The sequence below is a fragment of the Lepidochelys olivacea genome, assembly GCF_965140295.1.
Source record: "Lepidochelys olivacea isolate rLepOli2 genome assembly, chromosome: 10".
NCBI classification, from domain to species: Eukaryota; Metazoa; Chordata; order Testudines; family Cheloniidae; genus Lepidochelys; species Lepidochelys olivacea.
In genome coordinates, this window is record NC_140420.1 from 54,067,644 (window position 1) to 54,087,795 (window position 20,152).

Sequence of the window (20,152 nt, forward strand, 5' to 3'; positions counted from 1 at the left end):
AAAAAACACCATTATTCAGCCAACTCTCCTCACAAAACCTTTTTGACAAATAGCCTGTTCTAGAGATGTACCTTTCAGTACTTCATATTGTGCAGAACATAATGGAGGGAGGCTCCTTAATCTTCAGTTGAGTAATACTCTTCTTCACGGAAGTCAAAAGAATCAGTACGCTAATTTTCTTTCCCAGGAATATGTCTGAATCAACCAGCCCCATTCCCTGGGATGATGGCATGGGTCCAGCTGCAGCTCTATAGATATATTCAAAAAGGCTATTCCAAGGACTGTATGATAACATCTCAGTTTTATTAAAACTTGTGCCAGAGCATCAGCCTATATAGTCTCCCACATACAGGTGAAATTTTTCTGTAATAAGATGGTGCAATTAGCTAGGAGCATGATACAACCTGTCTAGGTCTCCAAATTGAAGTGTGCAGCTTTTATTTCTGCATTCCCTGAGGTGCTGCCATATTAGTAGTAGTTGTTCAGAAAGGGGCTTAGGAACACTGTGGTAGTATCCCATACACAGTGTTATACTTACCTAAAATGTTGAAAATCATCAGATTGGGGGAGGAAAGGAAGGGGAATCTAGGTTCTTTTTTACCTTTTGGGTTCTGAGCCTTTAGGGTCATGTTTTCAGGCTTTTCTCTACAACTCTGAGGATTAGAATCTTCTTTAAAACTGAAAGCTGAGATTCTCACATAATCATAGGATTCCAGGAGTGTGGTTTTCAGAAATATACCAAATATAAGACTCTCCATACAATTGCTGGAGTTGGCAGTGCTGCACACCTCCATGCTGATGTAATCAATCGCCCTGCACCAACCAGCATGCATTACGAGGATCATGCAATCAATGGAGTGTGCATAACTAAAAGGAGGAGGTGCAGGAGGGATAGTGGAATATTCCTCTGAAAAAGCAACATCACAGATCATGGAAGTTAGGCCAAGTAAGCTGTCATTAATCGTTTCTTAGACAGCTAGTGCAACCCATTGAGGATTCTCAGGAGTACAAGCACTAGTGAGAAACCAGTGGCAGCATGTCAGTTTGACCCAGATGTGCTGTTGATGTTGGTGAGAAGGTCACAGAGTACAGCGGCACCTCAGCTGTGCATGCCTCCCTGCCTTTCCACAATCGCCCCATCCTGTGTTTTTAGTGGGATGATGCAGCATAACTAGTCCCCCTCTGCTATCCTGTATTTTCCCTAGTAAATTCTCCCCTTTGGCATATATTTACAAGGAAAGTAGAGAACACGGCCTTTTGAATTTAGTGCAAATACTTAAGTGCGGCTACTAATGATGAGTGCTGCCAAATTTCCCCTATACTCAATGTCCCTCATGCATTTTACCAGAACCCATTTAAAACCATCAACAGGATGAGAAGAAGATAATAAATGTAATGGCTGAAAATCAGTTTTGGAATAATTGTTCTAGCAGTGAATAAATCACTTTCTATTTTATGTATTTATGAATTCATGGCTCCTTTGTAGACTTGAAGGCTTATTTATCCCATATCTCTGCGAACTACATAAACATCACCCTAACTAGTGAACATGTCAATACCTGCAGAGCTCCACCTACCAAACTTCTGAACAAGCAGAGTTGTTCTTTCAAGGACAAAATATAGGAATTAATTGAGAAAATGTTTCCCATGGACTCAAGCAGTTTTTCAACTAGCTCTGTCCATAATATGTGTTCTCAGATGGTGCCTGATGAGCTTTTACTGGAATGCAGTTTAGATAGCAGTTTGAATTCAAACATAAAAAAGAGCACAGAAAGTAACCTCCACCACATCTCCTTATACTCAAAGAATGCAGAGTATCCCCACTGAGAATCACCTGACCATACAAACACCTATTTAATTCAGATTCTTTTATATATAATGTACCCAGTACCATAGGTGTGCATTGTACACAGGTTTATTCTGGTAGCTACACAAAAGAAACATGAATCACCTTAGTGTAAATCTGAGGCTGTCTGCACTTGCCATTGTACTTGATTACATGTGCATTGTGCCATAACCCCCCTATTGACCAAATATGAAGCATGTTCCTGAAGGAGAGCACACAACAAGTAAGCTAGCATGCATGAGGGGTGTGGGTATGTACATGCTGGACAAAGAGGAGCATGTGATTCTGCACTTCTACCTGGCAGACCCAGAACCACTGCAGGAACCAGAATCCAAGGTTGGTAAATTTTCCAGTGATTCTCCCTATTCCCACTTCCTGGAAATATCCCCTCCACCTGCTCCAGTGATACATGCCTGAAACCAGCCTTCAGTCCATTCTGACATGGTCCCAAGCAACACATGGCTGAAAATCAGCGATTGTACTGAAATCTTGATGAACTACTGTAAAGCATTTAGCGGAAGCCATAGCAGATTATTAATGAGCAGTCACTGTTCTCTGGTGTCTCTGTATTTCTCACCCAAAACTTTGGCAGGGATAGTCCCTGAGCCATGCAGACCAGAGAGAAAGGGAGAGAGGGACTAGGGAGAAAGAAAGAAGCCAATCAGCGATCAGAGCAACTGTCACTTTGGCATGTTTCACAAGCACTAAGTGTGTGTGCGTGTAAACAAAGTTTGTCTCTCTTCACCAGTTAAGATATGTACCCCATGTCATGTCTCATATCTGTGAATCAAAAGAACAGATGTAAACATAAAAGGTTCCCCTCCATGCCAACTCCACAGCCTGACAGGATAAAGAATGGTACAGTGTCCTTTGACTTTTAAGTATGTAATTGCATCCCTATTGGTTTGACAGCTTGTATCTCTGCAGCCATGCCTTGGAATTGCTGGTCCCTTAGCCCTTTTTTGGCCACAAAAGTATCTTCAAGTCTTTCTTTGGGACAGCTTTAGAGGAAAGCCGACAGCTGTCTCTCCATATCCACACTGTACATCTAATGTCGCTTGCACTTCTCCCTGCCTCCCTAAAGAGGTCAGAAATCAGTTCCTTTTGGGAACACCAGCCAGTCCCCAGGATACAACAATCAAAAACATTCCAGCTCAGATAAAAGAAGGATTTCTTAGAGGTTTACAAAAGAGAAGATGCTAATGAAATATGTTAAATATTACACATAGGCTGTGCAACATTCATTCATTCCTTCCTTCCAACCCTGCACTTAGGTTACAGTCAATTTGTATGTTTATCTGACCCACTATCTGGCAGAAATCGCTTCAGCTAGATCTCAAAACTGCACCTCCGCTCCAAGAGTGCAGGTCTCACTCTGCCTGACAGAAATGGAGCTAACTGCTGCTACCCTCCTTCACTGAATGCCCTGTCTTCTTAGACACCAAGTTAGCTATACCTTGCTTCAGCTTTGACCTTGCTTGCTACCCCCAAAGCTGACCCTGCCTTTTCTATGCAGAAAAAGAGCTGTGGCGTAGGTGGGCTGTGGAGTTTTTATAGCGTGTTGGGGGGGGGGTGCTCAGAAAGAAAAAGGTTGAGAACCCCTGCCCTAGGCATCAGAGATAGTAAATAGGAAATGGAGATTTGTGGCAAGTGTTCTAGGCCTGTTTTTGATTGTATGTTGTCTGATTTAGTGATATATTTATTAGTTACTTTGTCATATATCGATGATGAAATTGTGGGGTTATAGTTTCAAAAGGGCCTAAGACAGTTACACTTTCAGCTCCCATTGTGTTTTGGTGGGATATGGGCACCTTGACAGTCTAAATATTTAATGTCTGACTATCTACTCTTCCCTCTAAGGGCTTGTCTACACTTACAGGGCTGCAGCAGCACCACTGTAGCACTCAGTGAAGATGCTACTTATGCCAACAGGAGAGCTTCTCCCATCGGCATAGATACTCCACCTCCCCAAGAGTCGGTAGCTATGTCAATGGGAGAAGGCCTCCTGTTGAAATAGCACAGTCTGCACCAGGGGTTAAGTTAGTATAACGTTGCTGTGGGGGTCTGGATTTTTTACATCCCTGAGCGGTGCAGTTATACTGACATCGGTTAGTAGAGTAGCTAAATATCAGGGGATATTGGTTAACGTGGCATTTTTTGCTACTCAAAAAGGACTAAAAGGAGCCAAGCTTTAGCCTGCTCTGTAACCATGATAGTTGGATAAAACAGCTTTTAAATGAGGAATATACAAAACCAGCAATAAAATGGAGGGGTTTGAATCCATATGGAACCTGATTTTGGAAGATGCCAAGGGAAAAGGACTTCTAAAATTTCTATTGAGGGTGGAAAAAGTGTAGAAAATATGAGAAGTGAGAGTGTAATGACCTTTTCCGATAAAGGGCACAGAAGACACTTAGTAGGATAATGTACTCTTTGAATTTGTTAAATTAAAATCTGATTTGAATACACTTGTTTAAGTAGTTACTGCTTTGGTGACTGTGTTTGCTAAAGGAATATTTATTTGTTGAATTGTAAATTTTAAACTCTTTGGGACAGGACCATCTTTCTGTTCCATGTGGTCCACAATTTGGACTCCTAGGCATGACCACAATATAAATAAAAAACCTGAGCATCACTTTTATTCAGATATGGTAGAGCACAGAACAGGAAAGGGTATACATGGTATAGGTGGTGAGATGCATATGTTTTGTCTAATGTGGCGTTTATACCATTGAAAATATGGTATAAAATATGGATTTCCTTGTGTATATAAAAATGTTTTGGAAAAAAAAAGTGGGACAAAAGTTGATTATATTTGTCTCAGCCTCTTCAGTAATACATTGGGAAAGTAAAAGCAACAAAGTCCTTCTGTAATTTAGTTATTGGGGGGTGTGCACATGCCTGTTTGTGTGTCAGAGAGAGGTTGTAGAAAAAGTTCAACAATCTTTGTATCTGAAAAGTTTCAACAGAATGTATTTCATCAACATCAGTTTAGGCTCTGGTTATCACTGCATTGCCTCAGCAATGCTTGATTTGCAATTACTTTTCTTGAGGGATATCCTCTAGGTCTTGAAACCAAAAAGAAACCTATCTCTATGTCTGAAAAGCCAAGTGAAAAATTTGTACACCAAAGGGGTTTGCTTGTTGTAATACTATAGTGCTGCTTGTCAGTGCTGAGTTTTTAATTTCCGTGATATGTGTGTGTGTGCGTGTGCGTGCTTTGTTTTGTTTTGTTTTTTGAAGAGGCATGGTAGAGATAGATCTGTCAATCTTAAGTATTTATACAGGAAAGTTGCTACAGTACATAGGTACTGATACATAGTTGCTTCATTCATTTTACTGGGAAAGAGTGTCTTGTCTAAGGATTGTTTAAAATGAGTTTGAATCTGATACTTAACTACATTCCTTGAACATTACAAGACTATTGCTCCAAATCAGTAGGTGTTACAACCTTCCCACCCTTTGGCAGGGGCCTGTTGTTTATCCAAACTACAAAATTAGCTATACTGTGAGTCACTGAAATGGAAGAGTAGCTTGCTGGTAAGCAATAGAGCTGATTTTCTGTGACAACTTTCTAAGGAGAAAATCTCTTAAGTTTTCTGAAGCTTCCATCTTCTAGTGTTGCTCCTATGCCATTCCCCAGGAACAGCAAGTTGTGGAGTAGTTATACATGCTGTTTCCACCTCAATTGCCAAAGGCCCTGTTTGCACTCGGAACATTTTTTCCCTAATTTCCTACTGTTGCTAACACTGGTGTCAGCAACCCAGGGGAACGCTAGCGCAGCCAGACAGCTGGCTGCTGTCAACATTTTAAGTACTCTGTCATTTAATCCTGCTCACAACCTAACTGTGATGGTGCTTAAAACACAGGCAGAAGCAGCAGTCCATCTACACTAGGGGCTTGTGTATATGAACACTTAGTTTGCCACAAGCTGGGGTGTAAATCTACCTTATACTAGCCTGCTGTGCACTAAGTGTCTGTGTGGGCCCTGCTGCCACACACAAAAATTTCCCTGATGGGCTTTGATCTGTCCCATTTTGAAACTGGAGTAGATTCAAGTGCAGTTAGGGACCTCTTATTGTGTGGCAGCACGGTCTACACAGAGACTTGTGTGCAGCTGGATAGTGTGAGGTAGCCAAGCCCTGAGATGCCTAACAGCGATAACACCAGAGCTGAATCAGTCTCAGCAATGGTGGAAGATTTTTGAAAAAATGTCCCTAGAGTCTTTGAGACACAAGCCAGCAAAAATATTCAGATTCAGGCAGAATAACTAGTCGCTGCCCCCCAATGACACACTGAGGCTGCTTGGTGGATTTTCCCCTTTCAGTGTCTGATTTTCTTTTTATACTTAAAGTGGTGTAATGGATTGGAGCAGCCCCCTGAAGGCAGCCAGATATTTTGCTTTAGAACAGAGTGTCAGGAAATCCTTCCTTGTATTCAGGAAATTCATTGAAACATGATTCCACACAATAGGAATGTTTGTTTGTGTATCCTGTGACTGTTTCATTCACTCTGTGTAGACACTTAGCTCATTTACACTTTCAGTTCTTGGTATTTGTCAAGTGTGTTTTTATTTCTCTCTTCCTGTGTATGTAGGCAATCTCTAACCGCCATAGGATGAGACTAGTAGGTCCATGTTACATAATGAAAGACCAAATAGCTGGGCATTGGTGTTTCAATTTAGAAATCCAACTGAACTAATTCAGTGTGCTCAGAAAACTATAAAGCCTGTCTTTAAATACTTGTGATAAATGAAGGGCAGTAACATAGGTAGCAAATTGTAGTAGGGTACCTGCCCTGTTTGGGTGGGGTTCGTTCATTCATTCTGTATATCCTACACTACATGTGTAAACATAGTGCTAATCTCACACTGTGTTTCTGTTAGCACTGGACAATCAGCCGAGTGGGATTTGGCCATAACGAGTCAAGGCTGACCAGGAATGGCGACTTTAGCAAAGCAGTGTGTACAATGTTGCCTTGAAACAGCTTTATTATTATTAGCCTGTGTCTATATTTAATAGGGCTTTTTCATCATTGAAACTGCACCTGTAATTATAGTCCTAGCATGCATGCATGCTTCTTTGGCACCATTGGCAGGTGTTCCTAGGAAGTGGGCAGAGCACTCCCTTCCCCTCAGTCAGATCCCACTCCCCCTAGACATTACTCTGTATCTGGAAAGACCTTTCTGGCGGGAAAGGAGACAAACATTTACAGGTGAATTGTGAATTCAAAGGACAGGGAGGATGGGGGGATTTCCAGTGATGATAGGCAAGAGAGTTAGTAGAAAGGCTTTGGGAAGAAAGCTGAAATTCAGCTGAGATCCACTTGGTGGGATATCTAGGAAGATCTGTCATGAGATACAATCAGAAAGATGAAAATGAACAGAGCAGAGAAGTATATCTGCAAGTAGTCACCATAGAGGTGGTAGCAGAAGACATGCCCAGGGATAAGGGTGCACTGGGAGATAAGGAGAAAGCTAAGGACACACCAGCAGAATGGGAGAGAGGAGGAAGGGGTCTTTTACTAACTACCAAAAATGTTGGCTCCTAAGATCCAAAGCAGTGTTTGTAAAGTGCTTTGAGATCCTCCAGTGAGAGGCACTAAATAAGTGCAGAATGTGAGATCTGTATCTCATCAATGTTTGAGAAGCCATAGCCCAGACAACAACATCTGGCTGAAGTGGGTAGACTTAACTAAGGAAAATTGGTCCTAATGTATCATACAAAACAGGTGAATCTTGAAGCAATTTGTTGGGTGTAATTTATTCCATTGCCTTGATGGAATAATTTACCCCCTTGAGCATCTTCACTTCTGGAGAACTCTCAGGCTCCGTGAGTTAGCACACTTTTCAACAAAATGCAAATGCACATCCTATCACTGAGCAATATCAGGTGGATCTGTAGCGCTGCCTTAAAGATCAAAGGCAACACATCTGGCCAAGAGCTATGGTATGGATGAACAGAGGTAGAGTGCTGATCAGCCAAGATCTTTGGAAAATGGCCCTGTTCTTGTGGACCTCTACTTTTCAGTGGACTTCCCAGCCACCAGCTGACCATTTCATTTCTCTCATTCGGTTCATCTGCCAGAGGGGGGCAGATGGCAATGCAAAGCTGGCCAGTGGCCATGGAACTGTGCAGTACTTTAGTTTCATACAGCATATGTCCCCTTCATCGGTAGCTGTGGTGAAAGTAAGTGTCTAGGATAGTTTACATAGCTGTTGTGGAAATATAAAATGTAGTGTTGTTAGAAGTGTTTCTATTGTACTGGATTATCTTTAACCTCAACCCATTAGGAAAACAAAGCAAAACTACAACGCTGAATTCAAATAACAGGGCTAGAATCAAATTTCAGAACAATGAAGTTCTGCTACAACATGATTTTGTTTGGCTGAAGAGTCACGTCAGACAATCCCAAAGGCAACCTCTAGCCACTCTGAAGTTGCAGGAGCTTGAGGGATTCAGCTATTATTATTTATTATTTCATAGATTTCGAGGGCAAAAGTGACCATTGTGATCATCTAGTCTGACTTCTTGTATAACACAGGGCATAGAATTTCCCCCAAATAATTTCTTTTGAACTACAACATTTTTAAAAAAAATTCCACATTTGATTTTAAAATTGCCTTTTCTGGAGAATCCACCATGATTCTTGTTCCTGTGGTTAACTGCTCTCACTTTGACAAATGATATCTTATTTCCCATTTGAATTTGTTGAGTTTCAACTTCCAGCCATTGGATCGTGAAGCCCCAACTGATATTCAGGCCCTATTGTGCTAAGTGCTGTACAAACATATAGTAAAAGGCAGTCTCTGCCCTGAAGAATTTATGATCTAAATAGAAAAGACAGACAAAAAGTTGGGGGGGAAGGCACTGAGAGATGAAGTGACTTGCCTGAGGTCAAACAGCAAATCAGTAGCAGAGCCAGGAATAGACCCCAAGGTCTCCTGACTCCCAGTCCAGTGTCCTGTCCACTAGAGGACACTGCCTCCCATGTGCTCAGATATAACTGGAGTTCTATTTCTGTGATACAAACCTAACTCCACCTGCATTTTTTTCTTATTGTAATGATGAATTCCTTAAAATATACAAATGAGAGTATGTGAGATCTATCTTACATACAAGATCTTTCCCAGGGATAATTATAGCCCTTTAAAAGGAAGCGTTTCAAGTAAATTGAATTCTGAGCAGAACATGACCTGTACACAGGAATTACATTGCACAGAAAAGAACCCATCCCATTGATTAGCTTGTTCGGTGGAGTACCTAACACGATGTCCGGCTCTGCTGTATTGAGTTGGATAAAACATGGCTTTGATGTACAATGTACTATCTAAACACGCAGCAGATTTACAATTATATAAGACTTCTAGTGTGTAAATTATTGCAGACCTTACTACTGAAAATCCTACGTTCTGACATAAGAGGTTAAACACTTTACATGTTCACAAAGAATGATTAATATCTACTGAAGCAGGATCCTTCAGAGAAGGTCTGTTCTTTCATAGTGGTCGTGTATGTATGTTTACTATCCTGAGAACCTGAATTGATATTTATATTTAACTTCTGTGTAGCCTGTGATCAGTTTAAGAGAGTGGCAAATCTGTATTTTTCTCGGAGTCTAAAGGCTGGTCTGCCCCCTGGTTATACATCAGTTTGGCTTGAACTCCTCTTTTCATTTGCTAAGCAGATTTATCTCAAACATCATTTTGAGGTGACAGCTTCACTTTCTCTTAAAGATGTGAATGTGATAGGCTCAATTTGTGTCGTCTTAGTTCTGCAAACTGAATGGAAACACCCAGGGTGAAAAAAGCAGAGGCCAACATGACCACAGTGTATCGTTTGGTTAGGGTGGGGTGACTTTACATGCAGGATTGGCCACAGCTGAACCAGAAAGAGTTCAAGATTAAGGCCCTAATCCGTGTGTGTGTAAATAAGTTTGTGTTTGGGGAGACAGGAGGATAAATATCTGGAATGTACAAACTGGGGGTGATGAAGATTAGAAAAAAAAATATGTTGCAAGGGAGACAAACAAAGCTGGGACAGAGGAGAAAAGTGCCAAGAAGTAAAGGTTAATAGGTTAATTTTAAAAAGATAGGGGCTTCTGATAATGTGATCAAGAACAGGTGAAGAAATAAAAAGAAAAAGAACACGAGAATGAGAGCTGCCCCGTTGCTGGAGAAGCATGTGGCAATTGCACTGTGGAAGCTGGCTATTCCAGACTGCTACCGATCAGTCGCTAACCAATTCGGAGTGGGAAAGTCGACCATTGGAGTCGTGTGGATGCAAGTGTGCAGGGCCATTAATCACATCCTGCTCCTAAAGACGGTGACTCTGGTTTGCACAGCAATGTATGGGGTGGGGATGATGGTTGGTCACCTGAGGGCAGGGCAGTAGAGTTCAAACTGATGGCCAGAGAGGCGAGAACAGGCCTCTGTGGGACACCTCCCGGAGGCCAATCGCAGTGCTGTAGCCACAGCACAGAAACCTCGATGCCTCTCCTCGGGGTGGCTTTTTTAGAGCTCTGCATCGGCGCAGTTTCTGCGCACTAAGTGGCTTGGCAGTGTGCACACCTCGGGAGTTACAGTGCTCGTGTGTGTGTTCATCTGATTCTGGGGCTGGAAGAACCTAGCCCTGGGGAATCTAGGTCCTGCAGGAGAGCTCCATGGGGAGGGAACTTGCATCAGGGAGAAGTAGAGCTCCATATGAGAACACAAGTGACACAAGCAGTACATTGATAGAAGGACAGAAACCTCCCCAAACTGCCCAGAAGAGTAACCCTAATAAATGAGCATACCCCAAAGTAACAGGCAAAGCTGGTAACAATGCAGCAGGTGTTATTCCTATAGCTAAATCATCTGTTAGTAACTGTGTGGCCTTGGGCCTAGGGCACTGGAGTGGGACTATTGTGCCCTGGGTTATGGTCCCAGCTGAGCTGGTGACCTTGGGCATGTCAGTGCCAACTTGTGCCTCAGTTTCCTCATACGTAAAATGGGTATACCTAGCCTGACATCCTTGATAAAGTACTTTGTAAGCTAGGGATGGAAAGCGTGATCTAAGGGCTGGGTATTATTAAGAATAGCCTGGTTATCTTGTGAACTCCTTGAGGGTGGAGGGAGACTGTCTCCCCTTCTGTGCTCCACACAGCAGGCCCCAGCGGAGGGTGCTCAGTGCAAGGCTGACGCTGCCCAAGTGCCCTGCCTTGTGCTGGAGACGTGCCCTCCTGTGGGAGGCTGCAGTGCGCTTGGAGGTGCGGCGCTGTGCAGGCTGTGCAGGCTCACAGCACATCGCTATTTAGCTCAGGAACAAAGAGCGCGAATTGACCGTAACTCCCTGCAGCCCAAACAAACCACCAACGGGCTGGGGCAGCAGGAGGCGAGGGCTCGATGCTGTGCAATGCCCCCCCCCTCCCCCGGGCAGCTGCCCCCCGCCCCGCCGGAGGCTGCCAAACCCCGGTGTGCCCAGCCGGCGTGAGTCAAAGGACTGATGAGTCAGAGGCAGCCTGGGGTGGGGCGCTTCTCCTCAGGCCGCCGCAGGCTGGGCGAGGGGCGGGGGAGAGGCTGGGAAGCGCCAGGGGGTGGGGACTAGGCCAGACTGTGGATGTGGCTCTGTACAAAATCCCCACCCAAGCTGCCGTCGTCTTCCCTCGCTGAGTCCCGAGGAGCCCGGCGCAGCCTGTGCTTTGCCCCAGGTAAGTGGCCCCCTCCCCCCGCTTGGCTGCCCGTGCTGCCCCCGGCCGGGGGGCTAGCACCGCCTGGGCATTCGCGGCGGGGGCGTTAGCGAAGAAAAGCGCCCCGGGGCACCGGGCGGCTCGTTTCGCAGACGTTGTTTCTGAAAGTTTTTGTATTTGAAACAGCCTCGCCGAGCCAAGCTCTCGGGGAGCAAGACCGTTTCCCAGCCGAGTATCTGCAGGGGAGCTGGGCTGTGTAGGGCTAGGAAACGCACCGGAGTTTCCTCTGCCAGGGACACACCCCGCTTCTGATGTTCCAGATGAAATTTATTTTAAGGAACCCAGGAGGAGGTGTAAGGTAACTGGAGCTGGCAGTGGACTCCGGAGAGAGGGAGAAGAGGGGAACGGGGAGAGGGGCTGCATAGAACAACAGCCTTAGGAGGCAGTAACTAGAACCTGTAATAAAGTAATTAACACAATTGCTTATGCTACAAATACCAGACTCTTCGCTAGGCTGCTAGATGTGGCTGTTCGTCAGAGAAATCGCCAGACTGCAGTGTTGGGTGTGGCCTCCAGGGAGTAGCGTGTGTCTCCCAACTCTCCCCCCCCCCCGTCTTTTTAAAATTTTTGCTGCATTGTTCTCTTCCCCCCCTACCTCTTTTTAAGGTGGTTCTCGGTGTTTTGTTGCACAAGCAGGTGGTTTCAGATGATCAAATAAGTCCTGTTTTTAAACTTGTTAATATGAAACTACCGTATTGATATGTCAGTATTATCCTTGTCTGGGGTGAAGAAAAAGGGGGTTTCTTTAATAACCCCTACCAGGAGGAGTTGGTCCCAAAATACTAAGAAGTCATTTAAGAACTAGTTCCCTTTTCTTCCCCTGTTAAAGTACATCAAGGCTCTTTGAATGAGTGATTTTTGCCATAGGTAAGGTTCACTTTTCAACCAGAAGCTTTGCAGAGAAGATTTATTTTAGATAATTAGCTGAGCTTTAAACTTTCAGTTTAAATGCAAGTTTCATTCAGGTGTAACTAAGCTAATGTTAAACATAACAGAACAAAGTGTGACCACCACACATAACCTGAGTAAATGGGCCCCACTTGTGGGGCTCTGGGTTACAGAGAATAGAATACTTGCTCAATCTTGCTTTCTCAGGGTGTGGTGGAGCAGGGCCACTGTTGCTATTCTAGCAGTTTCTGCCCCTGCAGTCTTCCTACACAAGTAGCTTTAGATAACGAATCTCCATAGCTGAGCCTCACTTCTCCTCTTATACCTTCTTCCCCCAACCATGCAAATGTACGTGCTGTCTGGCATGGACTATTGTAGTGTGGCTGGGGTGTTCTGTTTTATGTCCCATTTCCCCCATTAGCAAAATTGCTGAGGTTGTGCTGCTCTTTTGGCCTTGTGCGTCGGTGTCAGGATGGGAAGGCTTTGCACCACCCCTGCTGTGGATGAGTGAGGAATATAACTGGAGGAATACTAGGGTGCTTTCAGGGAGGCCATGTACAGATTTGGCTCATTACTGGACAGTTACAGGACAGTTTAGGGTTCACTATTCATAAAACTATTGCAATAGTATGCATTAGGACTCTGAATAAAGAGCACTTTTGTACGTGGAAATAAATGAAGACTGAAAGAGGTGACATAGTTACTCAAGGTTAATGAGTACTTGTGGCACCTTAGAGACGAACCAATTTATTTGAGCATAAGCTTTCGTGAGCTACAGCTCACTTCATCGGATGCATACTGTGGAAAGTGTGCATCCGATGAAGTGAGCTGTAGCTCACGAAAGCTTATGCTCAAATAAATTGGTTCGTCTCTAAGGTGCCACAAGTACTCCTTTTCTTTTTGAGAATACAGACTAACACGGCTGTTACTCTGAAACCTGTCAAGGTTAATGTTCTATGCCATTGAGAGAGTTCAGTTGAAAGATGCACTTAGTCCTATACGCGGACATTGCCTGCTTGTCGAGTTCCTAAATTAAGTGCAGGGTAGGTTTGTGGTAAGACAGAGATCTCCTTTTTGGGTTGATGTTGCGGGATTTGTATGTTACTTCTGTTGCTTGGTTTGGTGGTACGCTCATTGGGGCTGTTCAGTATTTTTCTAGTTGCTCTTTTATGGAATGGTTTTTAATAATAGGTTTTCCTGCAGGATCTCAGGAATATTCTATTTTAAATATAGATATAGAGAAGTCCTAGCTTTACTGTTGGTTAAGCACTCATGTATGATATAGGCAATTGGCATATTCCTAAAATGGAACATCTACCCCTCCTGGATTACGTAGTATTGACCGGTGGAAGAGAGTGAGTCTTAAGATATTGTGCATTGTTAATGGATTGAAATAACGTTTTTCAGATATGGCCTATGGAATCTTTTCCTTTCAAGTTTAATCAATTCATAGCGCAGACAGGGGCTTCATTTGTCCTCCTAAGCTCTGGGGTACAGCTTGGGGACACAGCCTGACCTGCTGTATTTCCAGTCACCATCGTGTTCAAATAAATATGACTTTTGGTCCTTGTTCAAAGACATTCTGTTCCTTTACTTTTTTGTGGTACTTTTCTTCCTCTTCCCCACTTTCCCCCTAGCCTCTGAGCAAAGCTCCCCTGTTGCCACATCCTGTCTTGGTTGGAAGTCTTAAACCATATGGACTTTTGATTGTAAGAGCTTCCATTCTTTCATTCTCTATTTCTTTGCCCCACCTGGGAACACCCTTTCCTGTCCTCCACGTTTTCAGGGTAGGACCATAGGTTAGCTGCCTTCTCACCGTGACTGCTGCTTGTTCAGTCAACATCTAGAATTTTTTTTCTGGAACCTCTGCATGTTTTCTTTCATGACACATCTGAACTGTGCTCAGAAACCAAGAGAGCTGAGGCTGTGTCTAAATCAACATGACCTCCTATAGCATTATCACCAGATTGCCCGATGGTTGTTATGTGGGTGGGGTTCAGACAGAGACCAATAACAGTGTGGGCAATTGACCTGCAAGTATCTGAATGGCATCTTCCCTCAGCAAAGAATAACTGAGGTCTCTCACTTCTCTGTGTATTATTAAAATAAAGAAATAGTGAAATTGTGATTCAGGATCACATGATAGCCTTCTGAAAGAAAAACAGATTGCTTCAGCTCGTCTACAAGTATGAAGTCTTGCCTTAAAGGTTTGGGGATAGAGGCCCAGATTCCTTCCAGTTTAAAAAAGAGCAAGACCGTGCATGTGGTTTTTATTTTAAATACATCCAAATCCAAACTGTATTAGTCAGAACTTCACCAGTAACAAGGGGGTTTACTTGAGGACAGCGAGTGTGTCTTGACTGATATGGGGCCAAAATTCTAATGAAGGAACTTGTGACTATCTTCACATTTATTCTGTAATTGAAGATCTTTATCTGCAACCTTGATTTTACAGAAACTCCCATTATGCTGCCAGTTTTCTTTTGATTGGCTTTTGGTTGCTATAGCATTATTTGGTTTCTCCATGAACATACCATTTTCAACTGTACAAGAGGGTGTGTTATCTCAGTTACTGGATTCCGTTCAAGTTTTATGTTCCAACAAGCCTGATTCAGTGTGGTTTTTATTTGATTTAGAAATGGCAGGCTTGCAAAAAGCTGTCTGGCGATTGTTGCTGTGTGAAAGACTTTAGTGCAAATGCATTCACTTCAGCTTTCAGTGGAGCTTTTTAGTTCTTTGTGGCATGCGAGACCAAAGGTTTTCTTAGTCATATGTCTTGATGATCAATTTTAGAGCATCTTCAGTACAAAGATCGCCTTGTTTGTAACATTAACTTTTATTAAGAAATAACAAGTACTTTGGCTTTCATAATGTAACTGCCATATCACAATCCTCATGATTAAGGCTTGTGCAAGACCTTTAAGTCTTTCTCTCTGTTGCCTCTTTTTAAGGGTTGGACCTGGATTGTTCTGGATTTCTGTCCTAAGACTGATTATTTCAATGCAGTGGATGTTATCCCAAACTTCCTCCCTTAGATACTATATCTTAATTATTCCATAGGAAAATGAGCGGAGTTTAAACTTTGTTCTTTTCTCACTGAGATTGTTCCAGACGGGGTGGGGGCTGAAAAGAAATAAACATTCATGATGTTGTCGTCTTAGCCAAATATAATACTGTTGCTAAAAATATGGTGCTTGGGGGATATGGGCAGAGGTAGGTTTTATTTTTGTATTAAAAGATATAATGCCTTATTTCTTACCTTACATAACGTATTACACCGGGCCCCTTCTTTCAGCAATACCATATAGTACTGCAAAGGTATCTAGGGACCAATGCTTTTTTTCTTTTGAATGTTTTCCTGACAAGATCATCATGGTCTTTAGCAGCACTGGCTGATTGTATCTTCTCATCCCATCTTTTGATGTGAGTGACAGAGAGGGTTGTTTGCTTGGTATCGACTCTTAGAACTCTCATCTGCTTTCAAGAGAGCCACACTTGGAAACTGGGTACTGTATTGTAAGGGGTTAGGATATACTAACTCAAGGATGAGGGAGAGTTTCCATCAATTGGGAAGTGGATGAGAATTCTTCTAGAGGGAGTCCCACCGCAAATCTCTCCTGTTTGGAACTCACGGACTCCCTCAAACGTGAGCTGCCTCTGAGCTATTGGCTGCCCATCTGACTCTTGAGTGCCAGGCTGGCAGTTGGAAGACTGACTGAAAGGACGTGGGCAGGGTAGGGTGTCTGGGAGCAGGGAGATGGATCAGGGGAGCGAGGTAATGGGGAGGAGAAAGAGGAGAACTAGCAGCAGGAGGAGCATTGCTGAGGGCCCCGGGAGGGAGGAATTCAGAGGGAGGTTGAATATACTCTCGTTCAGTTTCTTGGTTTAGTGTACTGAGGACAAATATCCTGATCCTATGTGTGCTAAATTTGTGCATGCGGGTGATGTACAGGCAGTGCTGTTGGTCTAAACATGCAAATGTCTAGTTTCCAACACTTTAACATAGCGTACTGCCTAAGATTAGTGGTATTAGCAGGGGTACATTTCTCACTTGTTAGCAGAAATGCCTCTGTCTAATCTAGCTAGTTCCTTTTCCCTGTTTGACATTTCCACTAGATTTCTTGGTGCTGGTGTCCTTAGAAGGCAACCTTCAATTTTAACTGATGAAATAGTTAATGCTTATTAACTATTTATTAATTATTAATAAATATTGTTAATGGTCTCATTACAGTTGGTATGGCAACACCCATTTTTTCATGTTCTCTCTGTGTGTGTATATTCATTGGATGCATGCAGTGGAAAGAAGTAGGTTTTAGCCCATGAAAGCTTATGCCCAGGTAAATTTTAGTCTCTAAAGTGCCACAAGTACTCCTTGGTGTTCTTTTTGTTTGTTTTTTTTTTTTTTTTTTTTGCTTATTTCAGTGGCACCATCAGAAGGTGACACACATGGCTACATTTCTCTCCTTGCTAGTGGAATTTGGGAGCTCCTACCTTCCTGCCAGAATTTCAGGAATGCAGTGATGTTGCCCAAACTCCTCCCATTTACACCCCTCGAAAAAATTCTCCTCCTCTTACTCATGATGATTTAGGACCCTCCCAATCAAACAATAGTACTGCCCAGGCAAAGAAACCAGACTTGTCAGGGAAAAATGGTATAATGGCATCAGCTTGTCCAATTGACGTGTTTGTTTTTATAGAATCTATGCACATTAGGCTTATTTTTCATACATCTAGAAGTATGATCATATTAGGTGCTTAAAAACCAATAGTCTTTGGAATTTTAAACACTTCAGCATGCTTAGTTTCCATCACCAAGTATTGCTGAGAAGGAAATTTGTTGCCTTGGCTGTGATGTGAAATGGATAAGCTTTTTGGCAACGGAGGCTACCCCACACAATGATGCAGATTATCCTACTCCATTGCATTGTTCCTTTTGGGGCCTGTATTTTGATGGGGTCCTTATTATTTGTGATCTGATACTCATACTGCTAATCACTATTTGTGCCACTGGCTTGTAATTTATTTTTTTTAGTAGCAATATTAGAAACTGTTTAACCACTCAAGTGCAAAGTAGTAAAGTTAGGCAAGTGTTCTGGCTCAAGTGTTCCAGATCAAATAGCATCAGCTGCTTCTGTAAAATACAAATGGCCTCTGCGAATTTAAGTTATTTCAAGACTTGTGATTGAGGAATTTAACCTCTGAGTTGCAGATCATTTGCCTAAAGCAGTTGTTTTTAATTGCTTTTTGGCAGTTGTCTGGGCCAAGGGTACAGTTTCTCTAAAATAACTTTGTTGATACTAAAAAGAAGTTGATCAGTGTCTGTGTGTTCAAAAAATCACTAATGTAATATCCTTACTGTGGTGGTGATCTAGCAAAGCAGTCATTAGAGTATGACTCTGATTTTTAGGAAATGGCCCTCAGTTGATGAGTGGTATTGATTTGGAAATGTGTTTGCGGGCTTTTTGGGTGGTGGTTTTTTTGTTTTTTGGTAGGAGTTCAACTTACTGGAGATCTGACAAGTCTGATTTCTTTGCCTGGGCAGTAGTATTGTTTGACTGGGAGCGTCCTAAATCATCATGAGGAGTAGAATTTTTTCAAGGGTGTAAACGGGAGGCATTTAGGCAACATCAGTGCATTCCTGAAACTTATTGACTGAAATTTAAAAGGTCAGCAAAAGTGATTAGACTAATAATAGTCACCTACTGACACATAGGAGAGTGAAGACCAATTCCTATCCAGTTGTGATGTATGCCATTTACTGTATACTCTTGAGATACTCGCTTACTTGTTACTTCAGCTCTTGCTGGATTGTCCTAACTTTGGTGTGATGGTATAACAGGGCTAGTTTAATGTGCTGTAGCTTGTTGGTTAAAAAAAAAAAGTTTATGAGGTCTCTCTCTCTTTTTTCCCCCCTCCAGTTTCCTTTCAAGATGTCCACGGTCCATGAAATTCTAGGCAAGCTCAGCCTTGAGGGAGATGTAAGTATCACTGTGAGGAGCTAGAAAAGAGATTTGGTATGACTTTTTCTTAAATGCCTGTCTTGTTTCCTTTCCAGGATGCCTTTATTAGGGTTGAGACCGAACTGTACTGATTGTAAGGTGAGGCTATAAGACTCCACATAATTGAACTGACCCAGACTAAAAGCTAGGCCAGTGATACTCCATCTCTGGTGTGTGAGAGAGATGTGACCCATAGGGCACCACACATCTCTTGCGGAGTCCCTGGGTTTAATTAAGGATTCTCCAAAGCTGATGGCTTGGTACTTGTGCTGCTTGACATGTTAAAGGCAACGCGGGGAACTCTGAGTAGACAGACTAAGACGAGTTGGTGTGATTCCTCCCTGCCTCTCCAGATGGACAAGAGGGTTAGCAGCAGGAAGGGGAGGGAAACATCGCCACAGTTTATGCCATCCAAACAACAAGAGAAGTGAAGAAGAAAGAGAAAAAGACCGAGATTGGGCCAATTCCAGAGTTGGTGTATAAGTGGTGTGTGTTAGAGCTGCTCAGGAAATGCTTTTTTTTCCTGCATCATTTTTTTTGATGAAAATGGAAGTGTTTTCATTTCATTTTCATTTCAGAAATGCTCAGCTTTTTGTTTGAAAAAAAAAAACCACAAAAAAAATTGAAAAACTGAAATTTTTCAGTTTTTGATTACTAAAAGTTGAAAATTTTGGTGGTTTTTATTTTTGTTCGTGTGTGTATTGTGTTTTTTTTTGTTTGTTTGTTTGTTTTTTTGGTCAAAACACCGGATGTGTCCCTGTTGCTCCTCCCCCCCCCCGCCATTAATTTTCTGTACAAAAAAACCCCAATTTCTCTCTCCTCCCCTGCCCGCCCATAATATTCTACCAGGTCTAGCATGAGGCCATGAATGTTAGCAGACTTGTGCTAGCTTACCCCATGTCTGCATTTGTGTTAGGGTATTAGTGGAGCAGTCCCAGAAAGTCACAGGTGGCTTTATGTATGATCCATGATGTTGCAACAGTACATGATGATGATATCACAATGGAATAGCAGAATATTGTGCCATAAATTCGTGGTTGCCTATGATTGTAATCGGGGAGGAAGTGAATCCCAGCTCTGCAGTTCTGACTGCCTTCTTCTTCTGGCTGGGTACATTTTCATGGCTGGTATTTGCAGAGCTGTTTTGGGTGACCACAGACTTTTTTGCCTATTTTTGGAGCTTGCTCCTAATGCAAGTAAACAATAGAGCTGGATTAATACTGCAAATATATTCAGTTCATTAAAAAACTTCTTTGGCCATTCACATTTAACCATTAAAACGTAAATCCTAAATAATATCAGAGAATTGTCCAGTCAAACCAAACATTAAAATTAACCCTCAACCAGACCCTCCCAAAATCGGATAATTTCAAGTAATGAATACTGTGACGCTTCCTGGAGTTGTGAGGCACCTTGCTACCATCTGCCCTTAGTGTGAGAGCCTTATCTGTGCTTGCTCTGGGTCAGTCCTGACTCCACCAGCCTTGGGCAACACAACGCTCCCCTCTAAGCCTACCCAGGCTCTTCTCTTCTCTGCATATTATTGATAGGCTGTTCCAACTCCTGAGCCCTCTGAGCATCTCCCATGAGTGTCCAGCTCCTGGTCCACTGGCTACCCACAATATTCACAGATTTGCTGCTCCCAAAGAAGTAGCATTCTCCAGTTTACCAGTTTCACCAAGATCACTTACTC

At 42.8% G+C, this 20,152-nt stretch overlaps 1 protein-coding gene across 2 annotated transcripts in view; it reads left to right on the plus strand.

Moving 5' to 3' along the window:
* The window catches only part of LOC311527138 (annexin A2), a 123,493-nt gene that overhangs the window by 63,482 nt on the left and 39,859 nt on the right, over positions 1-20,152 (plus strand). Inside the window, exons 1-2 of one of the 2 annotated variants that reach the window (XM_084640797.1) lie at positions 11,408-11,533; positions 18,379-18,438. In XM_084640797.1, the coding sequence (XP_084496923.1) occupies positions 18,391-18,438 (48 nt within the window). In that variant the 5' untranslated portion in view covers positions 11,408-11,533; positions 18,379-18,390. Of the gene's footprint in view, positions 1-11,407; positions 11,534-18,378; positions 18,439-20,152 lie in introns of those variants that run through there. The other variant, XM_084640798.1, reaches the window with a different exon arrangement.